The sequence below is a fragment of the Lycium barbarum genome, chromosome 4 (genome assembly GCF_019175385.1).
Source record: "Lycium barbarum isolate Lr01 chromosome 4, ASM1917538v2, whole genome shotgun sequence".
In the NCBI taxonomy this organism is placed as follows: Eukaryota; Viridiplantae; Streptophyta; class Magnoliopsida; order Solanales; family Solanaceae; genus Lycium; species Lycium barbarum.
This window is the reverse complement of record NC_083340.1, coordinates 28,674,250-28,683,800: the sequence shown is the minus strand read 5'-3', so window position 1 is coordinate 28,683,800 and position 9,551 is coordinate 28,674,250. Positions and strand designations below refer to the sequence as shown.

Below are 9,551 nucleotides of genomic sequence, written 5' to 3'. Positions count from 1 at the left end.
AAGCATAGTCTAGGATAAAAGTCTGAAAATACCCGAAGGCTACATACTGTCTGTAAAAAAAAAATTAAATAAGAGGGTCTTTCAGGGGCCACGGATGACCAAGTAGCTCACCCTGAATGACCGAATGATATCACCCTTGCGTATCAGCCACGGGGCATAGAATTGGAGCCTGGATCGTACTCTGCACTCAACAAAAACTGCAGCAAGAGTAGTATCAGTACAACACTAGTACCGGTAAGCATCATAGGCCGACAATGATTAGATAACGCATGAAGAAGTGGAAACTAACAAGCAGCACATAGAGCAAACAGGTATGGTCACGTATCGTATACGAGTAAAGTGTAAAGGAATCATGAAATCAACCAAGATAAATATAGTTCACCAAATGATCAGTCAAATGTATGAGTGGATGAGAGCAATGCAATGCAACAGTCACCTTTCTCACTCCACTCTCGTACACACATGCTAAGGGCAGTGCCTCAAAGCCATGACCTATGGGGAACCCGCGAAGTCCATGTACCACTCGTGCTCTCCGGCAGAAACCTCAGAGGCTATCAATCACTATCAATCTCCGGCGAAGACTTCAGAGTCTCTCTGTCAATCTCAATCTCCAGCAAAGACCTCAGAGTCTCTCAATCACTCACATCACCAATCATCACAACAATAATATGGAAAACATGTCATGTATGATATCAGTCTCCACAGTACCACCAATATAAAATCAATAAGTACAAGTCATATTACTGTCCACTGTTCAATTATCAATATTACCATTCCTTTTCATGTGTTGAGTGAGCTAGTATGTGACGGAGATACAACAGATGATAATCACAGAAAATAACACATTTGGCGACAAGCCCACATAACAGCCGACAGAACCAACCTAATTAGAATTCACCTCCCCTTCATGCCCGAAGGCCTATCATGCTATCCCCGTCACTTTCTACAACTACATATGATTCTCTAATCAGAGTCTAACTAAAGTAGACCATAACCTACCTCAATGCCGAACAGGTGCCACAAACGATCAAGCCAACGCCTTCCCTTTGCGGAGAGCCTCTGGACGATCGAAGTCTATCAAATATGCGATCTATATTAATTTACGAGTCTAAATACACCCATATTGCTATGCTTTAACTTCAGAGTCAGAAGTGAACCGCAAAGTCAAATCCGAGCCCCGGGGGCAAAACTGGAATTTTACCTTAGGGTTATATATCCAAAGCAATTCGTCAATTTCAATCTTTATATGTTGCATTAGTTAGGAACAACGCAAACTTATCTAATATATTGTAAATAAATTAAACCTGGGGATATTCGGATACAAAAAAAAAAAAAAAATTAACGTATCTTGGCAGTAGAGTAAGGAGTGAAAGATGAGATAACCATTGTTCTGTTACAATAATGACAAATCACATAATATGACTTGCATCATTTAGTATTAATGCTCAATGATTAGATCATCATATGCCCATTATTACCCCTTAAGTTTATTAATCACACTTTGCACATTAAATGCAGTTCCTGAGCAAACAATACCCTAGCCAAACACAATTTTCAAATGTATTTTATTTATCTTAAAATGAAAAGGGACCTAATTGATCTTTTTGGCTAAACGGAAAATTTGTTTTCGTAATAAAGGAGACCCCCTTCCATTTGTCAATTCACTCCCGCAAAGTCAAATTAACAGTGGCCATATCTCTGTCTCACAACTCAAGTAGTGGCACTCATCATTTGTGAATAGTCATTAATTTATTTAAGTGAAAGGACCAATTGTAAAAGGGATTACCTGCCACTGCAGGGTTTGATTCACGGGGAAAATGACCCTTCAGTTATTGCCGTCACTTAGATGATTAGGGATTGTGTTTGGTTTGAGTGCATGAAAGAATAATGCCTTTCTAGTCTATTTACGTGCTATGTTCTCTTCCTTGAAAATAGGCATTGCTTGGGGCCCATTAAACATTCACCTAGTCTAAAATAAAAGTCCACACGTAATTATTAGGAAAAGCGGAGTACAACCCAATGTAAAGTTACTGCTAGTGCACCTTCACATAAGATATGTTTAATTTAAGGATATGTTTAATTTATACTTCTACATAAATTATCTACTTGCATTCAGGTACTACACCTATAAATATTATCAAGGCACACGTAATTATATGAACCCATAAAATAGTTAAACTCTAAAATTCAAAAATTACTCAAAGATCCACTATAAAAAAAAAAAAAACTATCGGTCTTATTACATAAACTTAATCACTTATTCACTTTACCACTTTGGGTACTTATAAAAAATTTTTTATCACTCCGTCAAATACTTTATTTACCAACTTATTCCTTGTATGGGTGCAAATAATATTCCTATGAATAAACTATTCATACTCATTAAATAAATATATTTCAAAAGTACCGCCAATTCTCGCAAGTCAAGAATACTTTTTAAAACTACGGAAAGAGTATTTTAGCGAAAAGAGTCCAAAAGTGCTAAACGACCAAACAGGTCGTTACAATATACTTTTCCCAACGACTATTATTGCAACAACGCTCAACAACTTTCTTTATGTTGCCAAAAGTACTTTTTGCAACAATAATCAATACTATGACAACAAAATTAAATTCTTTGGCAATAAAAAGGTTCATTTGCCAACAATAAAACTAAGTTGCTGCCAAATATTATATTTTTTTGTTGCCATTTCTATACTTTCTTGTAGGACGTTTCCGCAGTGAATTTTCTTGGTTGATTATTGACTTGAGTAGTTGTGTGCCTAATTAATACATACTTGGGGGTTGATGGATTCGAGGATTAGAGACTTTCTCCTAGGCTATGACTCGAGGTTACGGAGATCTATTGTTGGTTGTACTGGTGTTTGTGGTTATTATGAGTAATCGTGGAAAACTTGGCAGACTTGTGTTTAGGTGCTTCACCATAGTTGTTTAGGTGCTTCACCATAGTCTATGATTGGGCTATTTGATCCTTCTGTACTTGAGTTCTTATTCTTGGACTGTGTTGTGATACTTGATTGCGAGCATGTCTATTCTTCAGTCTCTTCCTTTATATATGTGAGCTAACTGTTGTCGGCCTATGATGCCTACTCAATACGTGTTGTTTGTACTAATGCTACCTTGTTACACTCCTTTTCGGGGTGTAGAGTGTGTGACAGGTTGTATTTCTGATTCTCGAGAGTGTTTCCCTGAGACGATGTTGTTGGAGACTTAGGGTGAGCTATTGCTAGATCTGCAGCCCGAGTTTCCATTTTTCGTATACTTGTCATCTACTTTCAGACAGTATTCCTTTGATGTTATGAGTCTTGTATGGCAACATTCAGATAGTTCTTATTATATATTCAGACCTATGTGTTTATTAGTAGCTCTTGTACTGACTTAGACCAGATGCCTTGGGTAGAATATGTATTCCGCACTTACTTTCTTTTAATTGATATTGAGATTTATTATTAATTACATTGGTCTTCCTTTTATAGTTTGTATGTTGGGTAAGGGAAGGATTCCCCTACCAAGGTGGAAAATGGTAGGTGTCAGCACGACTAAACGATCTTGGGTTGTGATAGCATCTAACTAAGAATAAGTACACATGAGGATTCTAAAGTTTGAAGAAAAAATCAAGTCATCAAAGATGAGACAGAGAATTAAACCCTCACAAATTTTATTCTCTTAATTTGTAACTTTATCGGATAATTCGTACACTACTATATTAGTATGAAATCAAATTGACTTGACATATTTCTTATTGATTTCTAACAAAAAGGAACCGTTTGAATAGAAAGTAGTGAGCAAAGACATCAAGTCAAGTGGTAAGCAAAAAACAAAAACAAAAACCAAAAAAAAAAAAAAAAAAAAAAAAAAAAAGACACATGACAATGTTTGGTCAAGTTTATGCAACGTAATAAGACTAAATAATTCATTCACTATTCACTTTTTCTTTTATAGTGGTTGGTGTTATTGTATTCACGAATACGACGATTGTATTTACTTTTTTTGAGCTTTTTTTTGTTAATTTTTAGATTTTATTCATATTTCTGTATTTGTTAATTTTTGGTGTATCTATGTTTTTATGTATTCAGTTTTACTCGTTGTATTCATGAATACAGATAGTCATTTCATGAATATGGTGGAAATTTTTTTTGTTGTATTCATGAATACAGCAAAAAAAAAAAATGAATACAACCAAAAAAAAATAAAAATAACTATGCCATGTAAATATTGAAAATGTAGCTATTCTCAATTTTAAACCCCTAAACCTTAGTCATTTACGTAAAATGCCCTTAATAAAAGTCTACCATCTAACTGATCCATGGCCCTTGCTTTCTCTATATCTCGAGTGTTTCAATAATTAAAGTAGTATTAGAGCCTGTTTGGATGGGCTTAAAAAAAGCAGATTATAAGTTGGAAACAACTTATAAGCTGCTTTAGATAAGCTAAGCCAAATGGGCCCAATTAATTTTTTGGGCTTATTTTAAGCATAAAATGACTTTAAGCTAGCCAGCCAAACACTCAAAAAAGCTAAAAACAGCTTATAAGCAACTTATAAGTCAATCCAAACGGACTCTTAATCATCTCTGTTCACTTTTTCTCTACTCGAGTCACCAAGTTTCATCTACTTTTTGTATTTTGGATTAATTGATGTAGCCTGAACACATGGTCTGTTTTATTTAGGCTTAGGTCATTGGGCGCCCCTTAAAGTTGTCCACATATTCCACTTAAATACTTTAACTTGGGCTTATTCCGATTGAACACCTAAAAAATGTACCTATTGGACACTTTTCGTACAATCAGCTAAAAGTATAAAATGTGTGTACTACACTTGTGATGACGTGGCAAAAATGACGAAATAAAATAATTTCATGTGGCATATGGGTCCAAAAAAGTTAGTAAAGAGAACGAAAAAAAAAATGTGAGAAACCTTCAGTGTCCTATTCTCCTATTTTCCAGAAACGTAACTGTCTGATAAGAATGAAATGTATGTAGAATTGGATTATTTGGGGGAACTATAGTTAGGATTTGTGAATGAAACAATGTTTAATAATGCTGTAACTTTGACAATTCTGAACTACAGTATTTACTATCTTCCGGTCGTCCTGTTTTGTTTGACTAGGAGGGAGCCAAACTACCAGTCAAACAAAGGACATTCTACCCTGATTTTCAAACTTAATTTCCTTTATAGATTTTTTTTTTCATTTAAGTTATGGAGGTAGATTCGTGAATAAGACGAGAGAAAAGGAGAAAACATTGGTAGGTAGCAGGAAGGGTAGGGAGAAGAATGGGCTCAATTGGAAAATTGAACATTCTAGTGTGAAATCTATTACCTCAACTACCTTCGTACTTTAACATATTTAATGTGAACATGATTGATATTTATTTTTTACCAAAGAACATAATTGCTATTAGTTTGGTTCCATCTGGTGGGGGGGGGGGGGGGGGGGGGCGGCGGCAAGGTGAGGAATGTGAAGGATGGAGGGTGGGGCAGAGAGAAGAGATGAGGCCAAAATACTTTGGTGTCTTGATATGGACCAACATAAACTAATCAATTATCATACCTTGTTTTTATAAATATCTCTATACATTGATAAGAGAAATCACACATCCCTGGCCATCTCCACAATGCTAAACAAGCAACTACTTCCTTTGCTTCTCGTCTGCATAGCGGTGGCCGTGACCACCACCACCACGGCTGCATCTACGGCTGCTGAGGATGCAACGGTCACGTGCAACACAGTTTATAACGACCTTGAACCATGTCTTGGCTATGTGTTAGGTGGTGGACCTAGCGTGCCATCAGAATGCTGCAATGGGATTAAATCTCTCCTTAGAGCTGCGCGTACCACAGCTGACCGCCAGAGCGCTTGCAAATGCGTGAAGAGTGTTGCTTCAAGTGCTACTGGACAGCAAATCAGCCGTGCTGCTAAAATCCCTGGAATTTGTAAGGCCAATGTTCCTTTCAAGATTAATGCAAATGTTGATTGCTCTAAGATCAAATAAGAGACTTTTTTTGTGATTAGAATAATTTGAATTTATATTTCAGATTTTCGTATGTTATCTTGCACCCAAGTTGCTCTGTGGGCAGTGAACAATGAGATTGAATATGTGTTAGTGAGAGCGGGATCACTGATGTCCAATATAGAATTTGTAGAATTAAATAAACTCGAATAATCTCACATTTTGTAAGCTTTGTTATTTTAGAAATTAGTCAAATTGGCATTTGAATAAATAATTCCTTTTTTGTTACTTCGAGATGAAAAGAGTTGTTTGTAAACATATAGCAGCAGAATGAAGTTTGAATCGTTGTTAATCTTTTTATTCTTCATTTTTAGTAATAGGTTTGTGTATATTGGGCTATCTGTTAGAATATGGAGTGGTAAATTAGCAAGCATATTTTTTTGGAAAACATATGAAAAAGCTACATAGGCCAGCTGGAGTAGATCCACCCAATCTTGCAACTTAGAAGAGGAGACTGGTTTAACTCCATCAGTTAAACAGAGTGCAATCAACTCTTCCTGATTTAGAACAGCAGTTACAAGCAAACATACAAACTAATAGCTTCATTCTACCGAAAAACCGAATTAGTTCGATCGGGTTTTTTTTCATTTTTTGGTTTTTATGCACCCCCCTATTATAATGTATGTTTGAGTGTCCGAGTGTGTGCGTGTTTGTATACAACTACACATACATACAACAGATCTCTTTCAGTGCTTACTCTGCAGTTTAAGGTGGTAGGGGGTACAGATATTAATATAACTGGACAGATTGGTGCTTTGATTGCCACATATTTCCATAATATGATTTGTTATAAGAACATTAAGGTATCCTGACAGTCCACTTGTAAATTATTTTTTGATACAGCCTTTGATTATGACTAGTGCACCAAGTTATTAGGTGTCTTCCAAGCAAGACTTAATTGTGTTCTCTACTAGATTTAGCTGATGATTAGGATAGATCTTTGATATGTATCATTAACCAATTTAGCAGGAAATCAGTTAAGACAATTCTATTAGCAAGGGGAAAGATAAATTGGTTCATTGCAGAGGCTTCTCAATTTAATGTTTGTTGAAGCGTTGTGGACATGAATCTCCATGGTTTTATCAACTGTCAACCATTTTGTGGTAAGACAAAAATAAGAGCTACAGTATCAGAATATTATGTCCAAAAAGAATGAAGGAGGTTATAAAATCAGAATATCATGCCTCCCTTTTCCTTGTTTTTATAACCGTAGTATTCGGGCTAGCTTGTGCGTATTTCAATTAATAATTTAGAACGTATCTATTACTTCCCACAGCCGACAACTCTATCCCACCAAACTTGGGCATGAGAAGAAATCACCTAATAGTTTTTTGCCTCTGCTCGGATTTAAACCGGAGAATTTATGGTTATCAATCCTCTTTATTGACTACTAGGCCACAACTTGTGGGCAGGGGCGGAGGTAGAAGCCTATGTACATGTTTGGCCGAACTCAGTAGCTTTTGCTCAAATAATGTATTTTTTGCTAAGAAATTCATTAAATATGTACACATTTTAAATTTAGGACCCAATTATTAGTACCTGAAATCGTCTTCTAATTCAAGAACCTTTAAAGTTGAAATCCTGGCTATACTTCGGCCCTTGGTTGCCCTTCCATTCCCTTTTTTCAGGAGCCGATGCATCCTGCTATCCACCTGCTGCCAGCAACATATCTCATTCTGGTTTGAGAATGAAGTTAATTATCCATCATTTGATTCATGTTTAGCTGTAGTTTAGGGTGGAAATTTTAAAATTAGTGAGAAAGAGCTTGACAATTTCTCCCTTGTAGTATTGTTATTACATGAAGAGCATGCTAGCAACTCACTAAAGTCCAGTTTTTTCTTTCCTCTGTGGTGTGTGATGTATCATATGCTACTTGTTTAAGACTGGTTCCCTGAAGTTTGTTCCTGCAAGTTTGCTACTTTTGTAGTGCTTAAATAATATCTATACATCTGTTCTTATATTGTGAACGTAAAATCAAGTTTTTGACAGTAAAGGATATGTTGTTTCCTTGTTTCAACAGATTGTTGACTGTCAAAAACTTGATTTGCACGAGATTGGTGACATTACTCAGTTTATTGTTTTAAAAAAAGAACACAGCTGCACTGACATCATTACAATTTACATATTAGAATAGGCCTCTATATCAAGTGAATAACTCAGTTACAAGCTAAGACTGAGTATACATTGTCTATGACGTGAACGTCTGCTTAGCAAAAAAAAAATCTTAAAATAAAATAAAAAGACACTACTAGCAAGTGCGAAAATGTAATTAGTTGTGGATTTATGTTCCATCTTTGCACCTGCCAAAATTAGCATCTGAGTAAACAATTGCTTCTAGACTATCAACCTTTCTATATGCAAATATGTTATCTTTAGTGTTTTTAATGATATGTAATGATCCTTCGGTTGCTACCTAATGATCATAACTACGATCAAGCATCTGCCACACCAATTTATGCAAATACTTGTCCTGACTAGTAAAGGTTTTTTTGGTCATGACTTGTAAAGTTAAAGGAAGTATTGCATCAATATAATCTTTTGTTCGGTAAATCAGTTCTATCGATATTCTCCTTAGAAAACATTTAGTTTTCATGTAAGTTATAAGTCTTGCAAAAGATGTACCCGGTCTTGTACAATTTCCAAAAACCTAGGTACAAATGTACAATATGATGAATTGAATCAATTATATAGCAAGTTACAGAGATAATTCATATATAAGGAACTACTATTCACAAATTCATCCATTACTCACCAATCTTCTTCCAATTCAATTTGCTTGTCTAAGAGAAACCCAAGAAATAGCTCCAATTTTAGTTTAATTTCCTTAAAACTAGCTAGTAGCATTGCATGTTGAGATTCAATATTCAACGGTAGAATATGCGGAGGATTGAAGAGGGTGTAGAGAATTGGAATCGAGTATTCCAATTTTTGTAGAAAAGTCTTTTATCTAAGCGAAACTAATTAAATGAAAATACAATTCATTGAAAAGTAATTTTGGCAAATGAAAATAATAAGAGGATAGAATTGAATTAACATCAACGCTTTTGTGTAACAATTAAGTGAATTAACGAATTGAATAGATATAAACTTGTCTGGCATCGTGTTTATTGATCGATTGATCAAACATCTCATTTCCGAGTTAGCTGAGCTTCCCTATATGAATCCTTTGTATCATTGTATACACTTAGAAAATTTATCAAAACTGACACTATTTTTCTGTTAGTTTTTAACCTGCCACGACTACCCACCCTCCTCCTCCTCTGTCTGTCTGGACTTGGGACAAACTGTGGTTTAATAAGCTTGTAGCGGCGAGGTAAGCTTCATATATTGCATAAGCCTTTAAAAATCTACTATAGATATACTTAATTTAATTATTGTTCTCTTTTTCTTATTTGCAAAGGAGGACAACATTTAAATTAGGAAAAGGAAATGGATAAGGGGTGGGGGTGAGTAGGGGGCGGGGTGGGGGCAGAGAGATTAATTAATTGAGATTTTTATATAATAGCCGGTCGGATTTACCGGTCACTTTTTCTCTACCTGGT

General features: G+C 35.5%; 1 protein-coding gene across 1 annotated transcript; it reads left to right on the top strand.

Moving 5' to 3' along the window:
- Positions 1-5,455: 5,455 nt before the first annotated feature.
- LOC132635728 (non-specific lipid-transfer protein 1-like) lies at positions 5,456-6,301 on the top strand. The gene has a single exon (XM_060352230.1). It carries the CDS (start codon positions 5,614-5,616, stop codon positions 5,989-5,991), a length of 378 nt encoding a protein of 125 aa, XP_060208213.1. The 5' UTR covers positions 5,456-5,613; the 3' UTR covers positions 5,992-6,301.
- Positions 6,302-9,551: the final 3,250 nt, after the last annotated feature.

What these genes read in the sequence shown, in the direction of transcription:
- LOC132635728 (XM_060352230.1), top strand. Translation starts at nt 5,614, where the DNA reads ATGCTAAACAAGCAACTACTTCCTTTGCTTCTCGTCTGCATAGCGGTG.